The following is a 19921-nucleotide window of genomic DNA, read 5'->3' on the forward strand; positions in this document are numbered from 1 at the left end:
CATTCCTTTTATACAGTTTAAAATGATCAGTTAAACACTTAATGTAAACATTTCATGTTATGCTTTATTTAATTGACATTAACCTATGTGGTTTTCTTTGTGCAAGTTAAGCTATAACCTGTTACCAGAACGATTTAAAAAAAGTGCACAATAAATGCAAGTTCCTTTCATGATGCCCCTTGGCTCCTTTATTTGCCATCCAAGCATACAGGAAAACACCTACCAAAATCTGTTGAATGATCTTGTTGCAATACCTGTCTTTACATTGCAGCAACATGAAAAAAAACTGCAAATAGCAACCTTTGAGTTACTGTTGGCTGTAATGTTTTAACATAGTTCTGAACATGAATCTAAATAGGCATCTTGGTAAATTTAGGCAATGGGCAGCAAAGAAATACAACGATGGACTTGTGAACATTGTGAAATAGCTGTGAATTAAAGCATCCGTACACGAACCCCATAAGTGACTTTTCAAATTAATTTTCATTCCAAATATTTTTGCAGTAGATGACTTAATATTTAAGTTTTTTTAAAATAAAAAATCTGATAAAAATGCAACCAAAAGAAGCAACTTTAGTTTCCAAAATAGATGCACAAGTACAATCCAAAGTTTCTCTTGAATAAAATGAGTTACTCAAAGGCTGTCCCATTGCAAGAACTGCACAACAGTTCAGTCTTCTAGGAAAAAGTAGTTGCCACTCTTTTTCTGTTCAGTGTCCTGTAAACAAGAGCAAAGCAGAGGATTCAGTTACAACATTCAAGACGCTATGATGATAATAATCCCATTCAACCGTATTCCCTTGTTCTAGATTTGAAGCTTTTGTGACTGCAAGGATTAACTTTGTTTTTTTCGGTACAGCAACTTTTGCGGATAATGATATTGGCCAAATTAATTACCTTAACGACGTAAATAAGCTATTACACATGAAAATTACCATAGGAAAAACATGCATTGGTTATAATAAACAAAGTAAATACAAATAAATATGAAAGTTTTAAATCGTTTCTAAATGAACTTATCTTAAATTATGATGCTGCACAGTAGCATTACTGTATCTCACATCACATTCTCTCACCATTTTCGATTCAGTAGTGTAGAGTTCAAGATGCGATTCACTGATAGCAAGTTCGTGAATAACGACGCAATACTGTACAGTAAAAAACTCAATTTACAGCAACGGTATGTATGAGCTTTCTACCTTGATGGAATTCAGCTTGTTGATCCTTGGACGGAAGTTGTTGGGATCTCTTCTGAACGTGATCTCCAATGATGCCAGAAATTTGTTCATTCCAGCGAGCAGATTTTGGGGGCTGAAAGACAATACCCACACCACACATCTATACATATAGCAATTACAGTAACATTTATTGAATCCTAAGCAATTTTCAAAATCAACCATGATCAATCCACTGCCAGATGAAGGCAAGCTGTCACCAGCCATTGCGGTCTTCTAATGCAACAATATATTTAAAATGGCTTCATTCCATTGTGTTAGATGGATTGAATACATTTTAAAGTAGCTAAGCAGACTTCAGTATGCCTTATAACCAAATTTCACATTTTTTAAAGTCCCAATTTCTAATTCATTACCATCTGGAGCGGGAGATCAACGTTCTTTAGTTATAAAAAAAAGCAACCTTCAAATGACAACATTTATATATCAGAGCATTTAAATGGCAATATATAATTTAAATGACTGACCTTTGCCAATGCAATGTGCAGGGGTGCGGGGGTGGAGTTGTTTAGACTTACGTGTTTGCTATGGTGTTCACCGAGGGTACCCCTTCAAACACGATGACCCGGTCAGCCAGGTAGGTGGCCATGATGAAGTCATGCTCCACCACAAAGGCAGTCTTCTTGGCATGCAGGATGAATCTGTGTGACACGTGGCATTGCAGATTGTTTTTATGGATTGGCTCAATGGTCATGACTTCACTCTGGCAGAACATAACCCAAGCTGTGGAGTGAAAATAACAACTCTGGCTACGTGGCAGTATTTCAAATTGATAGACGATTCAAGAAAGCCAGTGAATTATTTGAAAGTATACCCTTTTCTGTTTTGTATTGACAAACATTTAACTTTAAAAAAGAATATTAGATATACACTGTGCTTTATTGATCTATTGTATATTTCAACAAAATAGTATAAATTTTGCCAAATTGTGGCTATTAAAAGGAATGTTGAAAAACTAAAAATCAATGTAGTGCAGAGAATTAGCCAGAATCTAGCTTATTAGCCATACATTGTCAAAACACATTTCAAAGTAGCCTATACTTTCCTAACCTTTGGACTTGTTTTCTTTGGAAAAGGCTTTATTGATTATATATTTCATACTTCACACAGTAAATTACAGTAATGCAGTGCAAACCACTGCAACACAGTGAAAGCATGCCCTAGAATGAATGATTGAATTATGCTTCACACTATATTAATAAAAAAAAAATTGCTGGCTAGATTCCTTGTTGTATTCCTGCCTGCCTCGTGCGTGAAAACGTGTGGATGTGCGGTGATGTCACCATGCAGATCTGCGTTATGACGTCACATGGATCCCACAGCGTTGAGCCAGGCTCGTAGTGCTGTCATCACGCCTCCCCCACCCACCCACGATCCCGGCCGTGTATGCCGCACAAATGTGATGAGGGAGGGAAAGAGGGAGATAGAGGAGGAAGAGACAGGTGGGGAGGGAGGCAATGGATGTGAAACGGAAAGGAAAGCAAAACAGTGGGAGGATTAGGGAGAGGCAAGAGAGATTGAGATGGAAAAATGAGATGGTGAGTGGTGAGAGAAACAGGAAGAGAGGGGGGAGGGAAGTGGGTGAGATACAGTGGAGGGAGGAGATGAAGTGGGAGAGGAGGCAGATGGGAAAGACAAACGAGAGACCAAGGTGAGATGAATTGGGATACATGGTAGAGAAGGCGATGGAAAGGAAGAGGAGACGGCTCTATCATACTAGTCATACTAGATTATAAAAACAAGTTTGGATGGATGTTGTACACTGCTCACCGCTTGATAACCTTGGCTGCCACAAGACGCTGCTCCGAGTCAAGGTAGGCAGAGGGCTCGTCTATGAGGTAGACGTCAGCGGGCTTGCCCAGGCACAGCGCCAGCGCAACGCGCTGCAGCTCACCACCAGACAGGTTCTGCACCTGTAGGTCCAAGCATAAGTGCAGCACCACATCCCGTTTACAATATCCTGCTGCTGCTGCACAACCGCACTCGACTCCTTCAACCGGAGAGAAGACAATATCTACACACCCATCACTGTTACACCAAGGAATGTAATAGGTATAGGTGCATCCCTGCAAGATGTCAAATGTTGCTGACAATGCAATTCAATATTAAGTTAACTAAAAATTTGTCCCCATCACCTTTGAAGCTATTCAACCTATGCGATTATTTTAAATGGGGGTAAAGTATCTGGATATCTCATGGAGGTATTCATATTTAAGACATGATTTTACCTTTCATCCCTTTATAAAAATCATGGACAACGATCCTGATTTGTCTTTGTTGCCAAGTAAATGTAAACTAAGATTCCTAGTTGCTTTTATTACATTTTGCCAGCAGTTCAGCTTGCCCAATGCGGAGTCTATAATTTTTACTTGAAACATTTTTTTTTTGGAAAGTAATGCATAATACGTTGTGACTGGATTATTAGTAAGCACTTTTGTTCATTCAGTGCGAGGCTCCCACCTCCTGGTCAATGATGCTCTCGATCTGCAGAGGCTTCATGACGTCGGTGCAGAACTGCGGGTGCATGTACGAATTGCGGATCTTTTCATGCAACAGTTGTCGCACGGTTCCCTGTGGAGAAAACACGCTTAAATATAACCACATCCTACGACCTGCCAAGTACATTTATCAAACATTTTGGCATTCGCTCAAGCTTTAAGTCATTCTGCTCTTAGCCTAAGTACTCCCTATTCAAATAATCTTGTGTAAATGTTAATTTTGATTCTACAAATTAACACGTAATTATTTTCAACATGCAAACGTTAACTTACCGTTGCTTTGGGACTGATTTTCTGAGGTTTGTAGCTGACATTCAGAAATGGGACTTCACCTGAAAGAATACCAACATATATATTTGGTTGCAAAATATTTTTCAGCAAAATAATAAAGCAGTCATATTCTCCCTAGAGGCATAATAAACGGCTTGGCAATCGCACCTCCATCATCTGGCTTTAGTCTCCCAGCCAGCATCCTGATGAATGTCGTTTTTCCAGTACCTAGAAGAAAAAAACATTCCAGAGCTCAATGGGAATGCAAAGCATGTTATTTATAAGCATGTCAGGATATTTCTATGATCAAAATGTTCCCCCTTTTGAGCCGAGATTCCTTGGACCTGCCTTTTAAAAGATAACCAAGCTGCATTATTAGAGCGGTTTAATGTGCATCTGTGCAGAACTTTGATAATCGACTCTCGGGGGTTGATTGTGAGGTCACGCCGTCTGAATGTTTTACCGTTCTCCCCGAGCATGACCATGATTTCTGAGTCGGTGAACTCCCCGGCTTGGATCTCCATGACGAAGTCTCCGAGGCATTTCTTCATGCTAGGGTACTGGTAGCAGCACATCCTCTTGATGTCATCCTCTGCCGCCGTCTCCGCCACCTTGAACACCAGCGCCATGTCGCGGAATCGCAGGTTCTCCGTCGGCACGTACCCGTCCAGGAAGATGTTGATGCCTGTGACATCGTAAGGATCACAAGCACGCATTGGCCGCAGCCTCCCACAAGCTGTGAATGGTGACATCTCTGCTGTTTGTGTCAATCCACTATGGCATGAACTCATTTCTTTAGAACTGCTTTTCGTGTTTAGTTTTTCGTCCTTTCCCCGCACCTCCGATTAGCACGGTTGGCTACGTACGGTGTAAAAGAAGTTCAACGTACACACATGAAGACTTCCCCACAATACTGATCATTGGGATTGCTTGACCATACTTTATTGAGCTGGTCAGTGCGGGTTGATGAATGGAGGACCCAGGACCAGTTTAGATATTGCTGGTACGCTGTTATAAGTTAGCTTTTAAAGATTATATTATGTTATTCATAATAAGCAATTAAAGTTCTGTACCATATGTATTTCCCAATATATAGTAAAATTCCAGCTCAGCTTCTTTTAAAGGCATAATGATGAAATGCAAAGCCTTTGACTTCACAGAAAATGCACGTATTCAGTAGAATGTAGTACGTGGTAGTGCTAGTTTATTATACTGATAAATAAACGCACACAGTCAAACCTCTTTATTTTGGTATTTAATTATTCGTAACTGGTGATAATTCGGTACGGCTGCACTTGTGGCATATATACAGTTTTAGTAATTCGCCAGGAGCCGAATTGTCGTGCCGAATGGTCAAATTTCGGCATACGCGTGGAGCGATGCCACACGCCACGACCTAAACAGTGGCGGTGTGCGTGGTGACCAGTGCAGACCTGTTGCTTTGGACTTCACCTTGTTTATGCACTCTGTGCAAGCCAACCCTCTCAGAAATGTCATCTACACCTACATCAAGAAGTAATAGAAAGGGACTGAAGTACAAGTCCCTTATATTCTTTGGGTTTTTGGGTCACATAGTTTTTTTTCCTCCTGATGACGATCGCTTGTGTTGTGATCGAAACGTTGTAGTTTTTTGTTATTTTCTTTCAACCTATGTACGTGACTTTACCGAAAGACCCAAAGAATATGAATTCTTGCAGTCACGAATGCTTTAAGTAAAGATTTATAAGTCCCTTAGTCTGCCAGACAAATCCAAAGTTTTGCATAGAATCGATGCAGGTGGGAGGTTCAATTCATCACTAAAATTCATTATTTTGACACGCGTATCAAATTGTTCATCAGAACTATCCCCAATTTATATTTGTATGAATAAAATATATTCCAGTGTTGTATTTAGGATAATGGAGCAGAAAAAAATAGTATAAGAGAAATGAAACAATACAAATGAGTTGGCCAGTGGGATAATTCGAGTTGACTCAATCTAAAATGCTGGGAGGTCGAATCATTACATGATCGATCAATACGTATTGCTGATGAACCACTAAACCACATTTTGGTCTGAAGCAGGTATCCCCAACAGAGTTGTTGTGTACGTCAATTTGACCACGTGATCATTGCTGTCGTACCTTCTCTTACGCTGAAGGGCATAGTGACGACACCATATGCTCCGGGCACACCGTAGAGGCAGCAGATGTAGTCCGACAAGTAGTCGCATACACTCAGGTCGTGCTCCACAACGATGATGAACCTGCAATAGTAAGGTCCCTTTACGATATATATATGAATCGCTTCCCAAGTTTATCCCTATTGTGATATCGGAAACATGTTACAAGGTGAAGTATTGCTTTCAGATTGATCTCTGGCCCACATAACAGAGGGTGGCACTTTCCCACCCATTGCCAGAGTCAAGTTATTTGCATGACAGATGAACCAATATTTTTAATTGTCAGAGCTGGCATGTACCCAAATAACAGAACCAAATTTAATGCTGTTAAAATGTTGCGTGTTTTTTTGTGCAGTTATTGGTGACAGGGCTATGACCACCAACTCACTAACCTTGAGAGTCTGGTTTAATCACAGGCGGCGACCTGGATTCGAACTCAAGAATCTCAACGGTGCCAGCTCAGCGTTCTGACCTCTGAGCCACCTTGCTTCCACCTCGTGCGTTGGTTTTCAAGGTTTCTCTGCAGCAGTTATGAGGCAGAATCTTTCAGAAAAGATGCAACATTGAAGCTACTTCTCACCTGTCAGGACCAAGCAGCGAGCGGATGGTGATGGCACATTTTAGCCTTTGCTTGACATCCAAGTAGCTGGAAGGCTCATCAAACATGTACCTAGAAATAATAAATCCACAATTAAAATAAGATGTACTGTGCCAACATTTGTACCACTGACATAAATGCTGACTTACATGATGTGCTGCCAGGCTGACTAATTTATTGCAACAATGGTGTAAAAAAAGGTTATCGTTTCAACATTTTACAGCTCAGACAATTAGTGTATCCGAGCTGTACAATGGTCACATTCCTAAGTGCCATCAATACATCATAATTGATACCTTGGTTGAAAATTATTTAAGCGTCTCGAAGTCCTATTGCATTACTGGAGATCAAAACATATTGAGCAACTCTTTACAGGAAAAATGTGATAATTTTACTGTAACATGGCAACAACTGGTGTGATACATTAATGCTTACACGTCGGCCTTTTGTATACAGACGACAGCACAGGCAAATCTCTGCAGCTCGCCACCAGAAAGGTCTTCGACGTTTCGCTCTTTTAAGTGACTCAAGTCTGTAAAATGCAAGCAAATGCACCGTTAAATTCCATACTTGCCATTAAGGAAAATGTTAAACACAAGCAATGTATTTTATTGTACAACAAATAATTGCGCTCCACGTGGTTGAAAGCAGTGGAGTAAAATCCATAGCTGTAATGTACTTATTCTATGCTCCAAAAGTCTATGTCCTTCAACCTGCACAGACCAGCATGTACTCTGTCAAAATAACTCCCCCCCCAGCCTGCAGAGGGTGGGGGGAGGACCTCGTCTAGCAGTGTATTGACAACGTGTAGTACATGTACATACACAAATAGATTGCCCATGTTTAACGTTCATTTCTTAAACCCGAACAATAAATGTTTTATGCGATCTTACCCAAACGGTTACAGATGTCTTCCTGAGTTCGTGTTTCATCTTTCCTGTCGAGGATTACACCAACTGTTCCCTGAGATTAAAATAGAAAGAAAAAAATCCCATAACAAAACAGTTTCCTCCATAAACCTTGAGACACTTAACAGGATGGAGAAAAACGAGCCGAATGAATGTCATATTTTTCAGACAACACTCTGCTCACCTTGACGGCCTTGGGGATCTGATCCACATACTGGGGCTTGATAATGGCCTTCAGATCATCTTCAAGAATCTTTGTGAAGTAGTTCTGTAGCTCTGAACCACGGAAGTAAGTCAAGATCTCCTGCCAGTCAGGAGGGTCCTGGAGAAGAAACAATTCAATAGGCTCAGGTCAGGTCACTTTCCCCCAATATCCGTTAAGGCAAATTTTACATTTGGCGTTTCTAGATTGAAGGCATTGCCCATCCAAACAATATACAGTCCTCTGTCACACCACTGTTGGATGAAGGCCTCCCCATGTGGTGGGGGTTGTTTGATCATGCCTCAAAAAGCTGGTAAGTGTGAGTTGGTGTAGAGAGGACCAGTGGAGAAGTCACTTGCCTCTGATGTTATTGATGGCCATGAATCGAATTCGGGTGTTTGAATAGCAGTGTGCTAACCCATGCACTACCACTGCACAAAATAATACCTCGACTTGCCTTTACTTTACCCAAAATTGCCTGTATGCATCCAGAATAAAACATTGTGCACTGCTAGTAACAAAACTGAGCCATTTATAGCAGCGAAATAAAGTTTGGGTGATCTCAAATTTTTCAATGAATAATATGTTGCTAGGCTTCCATAGTGCAATGTGATAACCATTCCACCATTGCTTCCTCTTACAACTCTTTTGTTGCAATATTAACGGAAGCTTAACAACTGTGCTTTGGTACTGTCAGAGAACCCTTACATTGAAACGACCCAGGTTTGGTTTCTGTTTCCCGGCCAGTATTTTCAATGCAGTTGACTTCCCAATTCCGTTGGTGCCTACTAAACCCAGAACTTCTCCAGGTCGAGGGATCGGCAGTCTGTAAGGGAATAAAAGGGCAGTGTGGTTATTCAAATGTAATGGAATTATAAGAACAATGAAAGTTATAGATGCTTGAAGAGCTAAGATAAGTATATTCACCTGTGCAACTTGAATGAATTTGCACTGTATCTGTGTGTGGTGTCCTTTTCAAGATTGCTGGGAAGGTTGATGATGGAGATTGCATCGAATGGGCATTTCTGGTTCAGGAAACAAAAGTTTGAATTAACAAAAATAGGGTAAACATTGAGGGGTAGAAAATGGCAACAAAGCATCAGTATAATCACATGAAATTAAAGGATACATTACAATGTAAACGCTTCTCATTACAATTTAGATTTTTTAAAGTATCCAAATGCTTCTGCAACTCAAGAAACTGTAAAAAAGGGGGATAGTCCATTGAATGGACTTGGACGAGGGATTTTTGTCAAAGAGAAGGTAGAGGTTCGTGGCAACTTGTATTCGAGTAGCAATACAAGTTATGCCCTTGTAAATGAGATGTTTTATTGTAATACATTTCCCAGGTTAAATTAGTAATTTAAAAAACATATTTAAAGAAACAAAGCAGCCAATGCAACAGGTGTTTTGCCATGTTTAAATACAAAAAAAACTAGTGAGAATTGGGTTTAAAAACAAATAACTTCTCAAATATGTAAAAGAACATTTAAGTAAGTAATTTACAGCACTTTCGTCAATTTCTGGGTGAAACCTCCCTCTATGCTATTCCAGTTCTGGGGGCTGTTTGACAATACAGTACTTCACCATACTGGTCAGTGTGAGTGGATTAAGGGGCCACTTCAGATATAACTCACCAATTATATTAGCCATGGCAAACATTCAAACGTTTAATGTAAAGAGCTTTAACCACTGTACATCCCCTGTCCCAAAAAAATACACGTGTTATTGCACAAGCCAGGCAATTTAGAACTAAGTACTTTTAGAACGTAATATACCTTAACACAGATGCCACAACCGATGCAAAGCTCTTCAGAAATCCACGCAATCTTAGACTGGGCAACCACCTCGATGCAGAGTTTGCCTGGATCGCAAAACGCACATCATGGAGTTTACATCCAAAGCTTGCAGACAAAAAAAGTTGAAGACATGCATATTTCACCTCGCAATTATCCAGCAATGTCATTACAGATTAACCATAATTATACAGTGCATTCTAACAACTTACCCATTCTTACAACGGGACATGTTTTCTTGCACTCTTGTCTGCATTTCTTGGGCTTGCATTTGTCACTGCTGACAATGGCAATTCTGGTGAGCTTGTCAGCCATGACTGAAACATAAAAACGCACAAAGTATTGTGTTAAATGAATATCATGTACCATGTATGTTTTTCTTGGCTTGCCACAAATTATTTGTGGAAGTCATACTCTAACTTTCTGACCTGCCCCGATTGGACATCTGTGAAAAATGAGCTTCATAGCTCATCGGATTCCTCAAGTCAAAAAAAAAAATATTCTGAAAATTGTGCCTTCAAACTTGGCAGTTAAAGCCTAAATGAGTTTCAACTAATTTTTATGAGCCCTCATTAAAATGTGCTCGGCCAGTGTTTTTTTTTTGTTGAGCATTGCTGTAATTATGCTACCCAATTTAAGGAATACAGGTGAAATTATGTAGATGACAATTACGGCTCCCATGTCCTCGCATAATACAACCGCAGATTAAGTTTAACACGTAGGCTTTCGCGACCAATATTATCTATAATAGAGGTTTACGCGATCTAACCCAAAAAAAACCCTCTTACAGATTAAGAGCACTATATGATGGTCAGTCATGATAAAGTACTATTGAAAGCACAAAATAATCACATTGTTTTATATTAATATCTAAAACACAAAGGCCAGACTAATAACACCGTAGTAATACGTGTACACCACAACGCATTGTCCCGCAATTAGTGAAATAGCACCCACAAGACCCTCACGGCGTGGGGAGGCCTCATCCAGCAGTGGATTGAACAATGGGCTGTATGAGCACTCCACAAAATGTCCACATATAGGATCAGTACATTTCAGATGCACCTTCATTATGAGAGTTCAATTGATAACTACGACACTATTTGATTAAAATCGCGCTTACAAAAAACATTTCAACGGATTCTTGTTCAGCGTTAAGTTGTATAGCTTTCATTGAATTGGCAATTCATGCCAACTCAGCTGTTCCCCAAACATATTGCAACACAACGAACTGCTTTGTATTTCATCGTGGCCGATTATACAACACCGCATTCATGTTCCATTTCAACAATCTCTTTTCCACATAGCGGCCAACGCGCCTTAATAACTAAATCAAACATTCAGTCAATTATTAATCCATCGTTTATCTACTGCTGGATGAGAAGAGCGTCTTCCCAATCTCGCCATCTCTCGAGATGATAATGATACACCACCAACAGCACCCTCACACGAGCTAACTTCATAGCTCAATCTGTAGTAAGTCAACCCTTAAATTGTCACGATTTCGTAATTAAACGTAATCGTAGCAACAGCGCGGGGGATGCGAGGTTCACTCGGTAACCCTAGCCCTTTGCCTAGCTGTCTCCGCCGCCACCCACGCAGCCAAACCCGGCATCCAACTATACGAGTCCGTAGGCTTCCAGTGGTAGGCCCGAGCCGGCGTGGACAGCGACGCTAGGCCGCGGCGACTCCAAACAGCGTCAACGCCGAGGTGTCGTCTCGCGTGGCCCCCGACAAAACCTCCTGCCCGCTTCTGCGTTAAATCGCAGAACGAGGGCAACCTCACCTCGCCTCCCCTCTTTTTCACTTTAATTGCCTGAAATGTGAGGTCGGTGCCGAGACAGGCCAGGCGGGGCGGACGCCGCCATATGGTGGCGCCTCGGAAAAGAAGGTGCCGACTCGCACGAGCCGGATGTGACGTCAGGGCACGGTGGTGGGGGCCGGGTGGGGGCATTGACTCGCCTCGGGCTCTAGCCACGCCCACATTTGCAACGCCGCACAAGGGCCCCATGGGTGTGTCAGGGACAAGGTTTGATGACACTGGTCAACACACTTTTTCCGGCATAAGGTATTCCAACGGTTTTTAAGGTAATTTTGGGGTGCCGATTCCAAATCTGGCATCAGTTTTTGTCTAGCGCATCCGTTTTTTGAGATGTCAAATATTGCATTTTCAATAAAAACTGCGGAAGAAAAATATTAAATAAATGTGGATATCTATATAAAATTATATTATAAACACTATCCTAAAAATGCAGTACCATATTTTAACACTAAAGCAGTCACTGACTCGCAACAACTTGCAATTATAAGTGACAGAGTTAATTTCGGGTAAAATCAATAAAAATGGGGTATGCCGATAGCATTAAAATGAGATGTGCAAATGTGAGATCAGATTTTGAATCAGCACCCTGAAATTAGTCTAAACCAGCTACAAAAGTCCAGGCCAGAAAAAAATGTTTTTTTGTTGACCAGTGTAATTTTACCCTTTTATCTGGCAACAAAACTGACACCTTTTTTTACAAGGAGTCATGTTTGCATTTACCACAATACCTGCAGTCGGAATGCAAACAAAAAACACAACTCTGATAATGTATGCACTGTTCTTGAAATTGATTGGTCCACACCCGAGACAGCTTTTTTAGAGCCTAGTCTCACATGCTGTTGGACCAGATAAAAGGGTAAAAAACCAATTATCATATTTTGCTACTGGCAAATGAGGTTCCAATGGTGTAAAGGTACAAGGTTGATTGTGATGGTGGTGGTGGCTATGTAAGCTCCATGGGGTTCTCAGTGACAGGGTTGATTGTGGTGGTGGTGGCTATTCTATGAATTGTTATATATATACCAACAGTTTTAACATGTCACATATGTAACAATTATATGTATCTTAAAGAAATATATAAAATTACTAGAAATTACTACACTCCATTTGTCTTGAGTTTACACTGCACATGCTACGTTATTTTCACACAGCATAAGCTTTATAATTAGACAATTCAAATATAATATATTCAGCGATTAAAATATATTATGTATGTTCAAATACACGGACATGCATTGAATTGCACGTGTGAGAATTGATTACTGTATTTAAATTCTTCAAGATTAAACATTAAAGATATAAAGTGCAGCTTGATGGAGATATGGTATGAATTTGCCAACAAATTCCTCTCATCCATGAAAACAAAGTGAATATAAGTGCTGTAATGCTGTATTATTTTGCATATGATTTGGTATAAACAATAGCAAGTATAATTGTGAACAATGTAAACGAGACGGTAAACAGACCAAAAAAATTATATTCTTAGGTTTTTTTTCGGTAAAGTCACGTAGGTAAAACATCAAAATTAATAAAAATAATGTTTTATTTTATTTATTTTTATTAATTTTGATGTTTTACCTACGTGACTTTACCGAAAAAACCTAAGAATATGAATCCTTGCAGTCACGAAAGCTTCAAATCTAGACCAAAAAAAGACTGTAATTTATTTAAATGGATTCCAAACCTAAATCATGACAAACACGAAATCAGGTTATTAAGGGTTTTCCGTGTATTAAAGAAATGTTTGATTTATAATTGTGATGCAACACAGAGATTACATCTGGAAGCAGCAGATGGCGCAGTGTGCAATACTATTTAGCGGTGAGTCCACAGGGCAGGAAAAAGTTAGGGACATGCCGTATCTCAAGCCACAGATGTTCCCACCAAAAATAAACTTAATACAGATGCATAGGTGTATTGAGTTAAGGAATACGGTTCTGTATTGCATACGATGGAATTCTAAATAATTTGGGATAACACGTGTGAGTAAATGCTGGTTCATTCGTGTGCATTATTTAAACATGAGGAGTAACCATTTAAAAAAGGTTAAAATATGAATTTTTCATATTTTGTAGGATCAAGCATGTGTGAAGTGATTGCATCACACCATTTTGGTCTTTAAACGGTGTGCACAGTTAGGCAAATTCTGTTGTGCATAATGCTGAACAAATTAGTCGTGTGCTCATATTAAATATAATAGAGTAATGTTATGCAGATCCCGAGAAGAAAAGCATGCATATAACCCAGCAATCAGACCATCTCCCAGTTGGATAATATTTATATATAATCAAGGAAGCTATTGTCACGCTAAAATAACCTTCTTTTGGCTCTGCATAGCATCTGCATCCAAAAGATGACTGATACCATGTATGCAGGTGTGCAATTAAATGATCAGCTTGCGATAAAGAAGCCATCATTTCTGCAGGCTTTTAAGCTCTCCATTGCATAATAATACATACAACACGGACATGTTTGATGGTTGGAGCTCACACGTGTCGGGAATTTAAAACGATCCAACGCTAAAATGCATCATGCGTGCACGTCACTGCCATCGTTGGCTTAAGCAAATCTGTTTCTAATAAGGCCATGGCCACAGAACTTGGCCTTTAAAGATTGCTTGTGATCTCCCCAGAGGCTCGCTTTCTGCCTTACATATGTCAACAGCTTTAAAAGGTGACTAAAGCCAGGAGTTCCGCTGTAATGTTTGTTGATAATTTTCTCTTTTTTATTTTGCTAAAGGGAGTATACACTGCATTATGTTATCTGCAAAAACAATTTGGTACACATATGCAACACTGTACAATACGTGTTGTATTTATTTACCATCTAAAAACAATGCATCTCTGGACGATGTGTCAACAAAAATTGGAGACGTGCATCACAGGGACAAAGGGGAGGTGTTTATATTTGTAAAGTAGATTTTGATTTCAAACGCTCAATCGATTATATTGTTATAGATTGGTGACAGTCATTGGCAGGACAGAAGAGGACGTTTTTGAACACGAGCATGCATTTTAATGTCTGCAGAGAAACATGTTAGAATCACATTCATCACTAATATTAAGTATGAATATTCATATACTGTAATTGCGTTGTACGCATTTTTTCAATTCAGTCATGATCGCCTTTAACCGAATCACCCTGAATGTGCCCAATCTCGGAAGTTAAGCAACTTTGAGCCTGGATAGTACTTGAATGGGTGAGTACTGTGTGTGAAAAAAAGACAGGGTTGCTCTAGGCTGTTGCGAGGTTGTGCTACATTGTGGACAGCAGTCCAACACATCCCTGCGGAGGGAGCTGGTAGGAACGTTGAGTTGCTCGGTCAATGGCCAGGGTCAACGGCGGCGTGGTGTATTCCGCAAATATGCCCGACTGTGAGAGCGGGCACAAGCCGGCGTGAGTAGGTTAAACGTTGAGTTTTATAAGGGCACCACGGGGTGACCTGCCCCTCCCCACCCAGCCCCACCCCTCCCACCCCCCACCCAACCCCACCCTCCCCACCCAGCCCCTCCCTGCCCGACGGACACAATAATCCCTGTGGGCTGGTGTAACCAGGAGGTTCCTAGCAGTATTATTGTGATATACTCTACTCCCAAGTCTATGTTCCCAAACATTCGACAATTCGTATTCACCAGCATGATGATGTTTGCCAAATAACCCCCACAACTCGCAAGACATACGGAGGCCCTCACCCAGCAGTGCATTGATAAAGGGCTCATACCAAAAAATTACTTGCCACTAAAGTAAGACGCCAGCAAGTACATTGCGAAAATTAAGCAGAGGCCCTTGAACATTGCAAGTGACACATTTCCCTGACAATGACGTTGTTCCAGTGAAGTAGACAGCGATGATCTCTATTGTACAGAGACCGCAGACGCAAGATTAATCACGCGATGGTCCAATAGTGCCAAGTGAGCTGTTAGTCATTAATTCATTGTTTAATTCTCAGTTGACAGGTTGGTAGGTTTGATTAATTGGGAACCAAGTGGCTCGCAGTCTCAGGAGGTCTGTGTTTGGGCACCTACTTGGAAACAGATTCCTTAGCACCATGGCGTTGAAAACAAACGGCATGTGGTGGCATTCCGTTGTTTCAAGAAAAAAAAACCCGTGCATTTTAGCACGAGATTGATAGCCGTTTTAGTACTAAGATTTATAGCCACAATATACAACTACCTTGATATAAGGTTTTCATAACATAAATAACTTTGGTGTATCGTAATACAGTAGTTGCCTGCTATAGAAAGTAACACGAAAGTATATATTTCATTACATGTATAAACGTATTTAGAGTTGGGATGATGGGTTTATTAAGTTGATTAATTAACTACATATTGTAACCCACTATTTTTTTTGGTCGATTACTCTGACCCGTTAAAAAATTTTGGTCGCTCCCACATCCTCCCCTCCCTGAATGCGGAAAACCCCCGCCAACTCATGAGCGAGCGGTGTGACACGGTTGATGATGCCACTGATGTCACCAAGCCCCACCCCGCACCTCCCGTTCAGTGGCACACAGTATTTTAGTCATATCCGATTAGTTGAATAATTGACCCAATAAACTGTAGAATAATTTATTGCAGTTATAAACAAATTGTTGTATCCAATGGAATATCAAGAGGTAATGGAATTGTAAATTAATTTAATCGTGTATGGGATAAGTCATGCAAATATTTGATTAATTCCCATATTTTGATTTAAAGCTTTCGTGATTGCATGGATTCATATTCTTGGTTCTTTCGGTAAAGTCACGTAGAAGGGAAATAATAAAATAACAAAAATATAAAACAATAAAAATTATCACGACGTTCCGACTGCAACACAAGCAGTCATCATTAGGTGTGAAATTCACAGTAAGAAAATTTGAAAAATTTGAAAAATCCATAGCAAGAAATTTGAAAAATCCACAGCAAGAAAATTTGAAAAATTTGAAATGTTTTCTTGCTGTGGATTTCACACCTGATGATGATTGACAATGTTATACGATGGTCAACTCTTAGTGACTATGATGAAATGCTTCTCACAAGGGGAAAGCTGCCCATGTGTTTAGCACAAGCGTTGTGTTATGTGTCGACATTTGCCACGTTACCACTAAATACCGATTAAGTGTGCATGGTTCACGACCCACAAGCATAGTCCTTATCATTATTTTTTCCTACGTATGAAAATCAAAATGGCATATAAAATGTCACCTTGGCTGAAGAAAAAAACTGCTTTGGCCCCATCAAGAACATACCCAAGGTATATGCGAATAGAGCCCTCCTTAATCCACCATCTGGTTTCCCTTCAATGAGCCCCGCAGGTATTCACTGTATTTCTCGCAGGGTGCCAATTACATTCAAAGCCCACGTGGCTGGATACATATTTTAGTTTTAATTTGAATGTAAATGTGTTTTGCCTTATATATTTTTACATTGTATATTATTTTCACTGTAAGTTGCCATTGTTGTTGTCAATCTGTGACTTCCCATTCGTTCCATTTCCTGAGTTGTTTTTGTCCAGCAGTGGCCTCCAAACTCTTTGATTGCATCTCTCCATCTCTTCCGCTGGCTTGCTCTCCTTCTCATGCCTTCTCTCGGTATCCGCTCTGAAGTTTATCTTTTTTCCATCTCTCAGAAGTTTTGATTTACAATCCTGTTGCCATTGATATTTTAGGTGAACCTGGTAATGATAAGTACAAACCCACGTTTCATATTTTTTGTGTGCAGTCGCTGGTGACTGGGATCAGACCACCAACTTGCTACACATATGAATCCAGCTGCTTGGATTTGAACTTAGGTCCTTCAGCATTGCAGCTCAGTTCTCCAGCACCTTTGAAAACAAAAAAAATTCAAGTCCATAAAAGTGCAAGACCCAAGTAAAAACATCAAAGGCTATGGGTACTGCAGATGCTATTAAATTATTTCTTAACTGGAATGTTGTTTTAGACAGAAAGACGTTCACTGTCTGATTGGTGATATCATTCATTTTCAATATTTTCAATGCTATTACGGTGGGGAATTCGTAAATGAGATTCGAACCAAAATGGCCAATTACTTCAGTTGTTGTCACATCGCTCCACGCTTAAGTCATACCCTAGCTCGATAATTGATTGAAGTGCAAATGTAAGTTCTAAGTTACACCTCTGTGGCCAGCAGATGGCAGCTTTTCACACTGGCGTTCACTGTTTCACTCCAGCAATTCAGAACACATGAAAAATCCATGTCGCGTGTTTTTGAGTTAACCCCCATATAGTGATTTATTTTGCCCACTTCAGCAATTGTTTATTGCTGTGGTTGTTTCCACCTGATGACGGGCACTTGTGTTGCGCCCGAAACGTCGTGATTTAATTTATTTTGTACCTACGTGACTTTACCGAAATAACCAAAGAGTATGGATTCTTGCAGTCACGAAAACTTCAAATCTAGATTAAAAATAAACAGTTTAGTGTCCACAAGTGTATACTTAAATAGTAATAATAACGTACATACCGTGATCAATCCATTGCCTCCCTATACCAGGTCAAGGGGTTGTTTGGATCACGCCTCAACGGTGCATGCTGATAGAGGGATCCAAGATCGGAAGAGCTATCACTTGCCACTGATGTTAGCCGTGGCAAGGAATCAAACTCGGTTCGTTGGAGTAATATTCGTGAGTTTAGTACGTTAACAGCTGAGCTACCACTCTACACCATGTGTAAATACCTGCGGGATGGTTTCCAAATGATCAGCCACTTTGTTGAGCTTTCATTTGTGGCAGCCAGATCGCTTCTGCAAAAAACACATTCCTGCGGAGGGAGCTGGTAGGAACGTTGGGTTGCTCGGTCAATGACCAGGGTCAACGGCGGCGTGGTGTATTCCGCAAATATGACCGACTGTGAGGGCGGGCACAAGCCGGCGTGAGTAGGTTAGACGTTGAGTTTATAAGGGCACCACGGGGTGACCAGCCCCTCCCCACCCTCCCCACCCTCCCTCCCCACGCAGCCCTCCCTCCCACCCAGCTCCTCCCTGCACGACGGACGGACGGATACAATAATCTCCTGTGGGCTGGTGGAACCAGTGGGTTCCTACCAGTATAAGCTCATACTTCAGTGGGCTTTGCCTGGTTAGGATGGGGATGGTTTAGTTCCATGTGTATGTGTTTGGGCTGATTTGTTTACCTTTCTTGCACTATGCACTACATTCATGTTGTTGTGTTGTTTGTTGTTGTAACGTTCTTACCCCGTGCCCCGACTGGACATCTGTGAAAAAGAGCTTTATAGCTAATCGGATTCCTGCAGTAGCCTAAACATTTTTGGATTCTGATTCATATTTATAATTCCACGATTTTACGGAAATACAGTGATACACAAAAGCAGCATGTGAAACACCGCTTATGAAAAATTACACACTAAACAATGGTCCCAGTATAACTGGATATTCTGTTCTTTGTTTGCACACGAATAATCTCGGCGAACTCCGTTGCAGGTGTTTACGACAACACGAGGTTATGTAGCAAGGTTGTGAATGTGCTACTGTCACAGTCGTTTGTTCAGTAAATGAATTGTTTGGCATTCTGTTCACGATAAATTATTCCTTTAAATAATATTTTTTAAATAAAATAAAATTTGGCTGAAAAATTTTCATGAGTCACAGATGGATAATGTTAACTGATCTTTTTGACTTCATTTTTCCCAACTTGTGGGTAGCGATTCTCATACAACGTGTCTCCTGCGTTTTTGTTTTTACAATGGCAATAAAAACAACGTGGGTGGTGTAAAAAGTCTCGTTTCGAATGTCTGTATCCGTAGAATGGGGGTCTTGTATGCTAGTGACAGGATGCAGACCCTCTTGTAACAATAGTGCAGTCTGGTTTCACCGCACTATCTCTGCAGCTCGAATAATAAAACCATGAAAGATGGCTAAAATAACAGACAATTCAAGAATTTACTTTTTTTCCCGATACTTAGATGCACATTTTCCCACTGTTTGGCGAATTACAGCAAATGTTGATAATCTGGTAGGTGTGCGTTTTTTTGGGACCAAATTTGTATGCATTTATTGACCACGTTATAGCCCCGGGAATCCAGTTACAATATTTACCCCCATTACCACAGGCGGGGGAACAGTGGAAAAGTGGTTAAAAATTTCGATTTAAAGCTTTCGTGACTGCAGCGATTCATATTCTTGGTTCTTTCGGTAAAGTCACGTAAGAATTTTATAGTTTTATTTTTATTGTTTTATTATTTCCCTTCTACGCGACTTTACCGAAAGAACCAAGAATATAGTGGCAAAGTGGTTAGCGCATTGTGCAATTAACCTGGAGACCTGAGTTTGATTTCCATTAATGGATAACATTAGTTGTGATATCTAATTGGTTTTGGACTCTGTCTACCTTGCAGTTACTTGCACAATTGGGAGGCCTTCATCCAGCATTCGATTGACAAAGAGCTATTTATTCTCTTTTCAACACAAGT

The 19921-nt window shown here is 40.3% G+C and overlaps 1 protein-coding gene across 2 annotated transcripts; it reads right to left on the bottom strand.

Annotated features, from left to right (window-relative positions):
• Nucleotides 1–161: 161 nt before the first annotated feature.
• On the bottom strand, nucleotides 162–11588 carry ABCE1 (ATP binding cassette subfamily E member 1). Of its 2 annotated transcripts, none has more exons than XM_061563984.1 (18): nucleotides 11455–11588; nucleotides 9881–9985; nucleotides 9651–9736; nucleotides 8800–8897; nucleotides 8581–8698; nucleotides 7855–7992; nucleotides 7656–7725; nucleotides 7198–7294; nucleotides 6745–6834; nucleotides 6127–6248; nucleotides 4467–4688; nucleotides 4172–4231; nucleotides 4007–4065; nucleotides 3696–3806; nucleotides 3006–3148; nucleotides 1754–1876; nucleotides 1200–1311; nucleotides 162–718 (listed from the first exon to the last, which is right to left on the bottom strand). In XM_061563984.1, exons 2-18 carry the CDS (start codon nucleotides 9981–9983, stop codon nucleotides 671–673), a joined length of 1800 nt encoding a protein of 599 aa, XP_061419968.1. In that variant the 5' UTR covers nucleotides 9984–9985; nucleotides 11455–11588; the 3' UTR covers nucleotides 162–670. The 2 variants fall into 2 exon arrangements, with proteins under 2 accessions (XP_061419968.1, XP_061419967.1); XM_061563983.1 differs by having other exon boundaries at nucleotides 11485–11577.
• Nucleotides 11589–19921: the final 8333 nt, after the last annotated feature.

Source organism: Lethenteron reissneri, chromosome 32, assembly GCF_015708825.2.
Source record: "Lethenteron reissneri isolate LAM-NWPU_2019-01 chromosome 32, ASM1570882v1, whole genome shotgun sequence".
In the NCBI taxonomy this organism is placed as follows: domain Eukaryota; kingdom Metazoa; phylum Chordata; class Hyperoartia; order Petromyzontiformes; family Petromyzontidae; genus Lethenteron; species Lethenteron reissneri.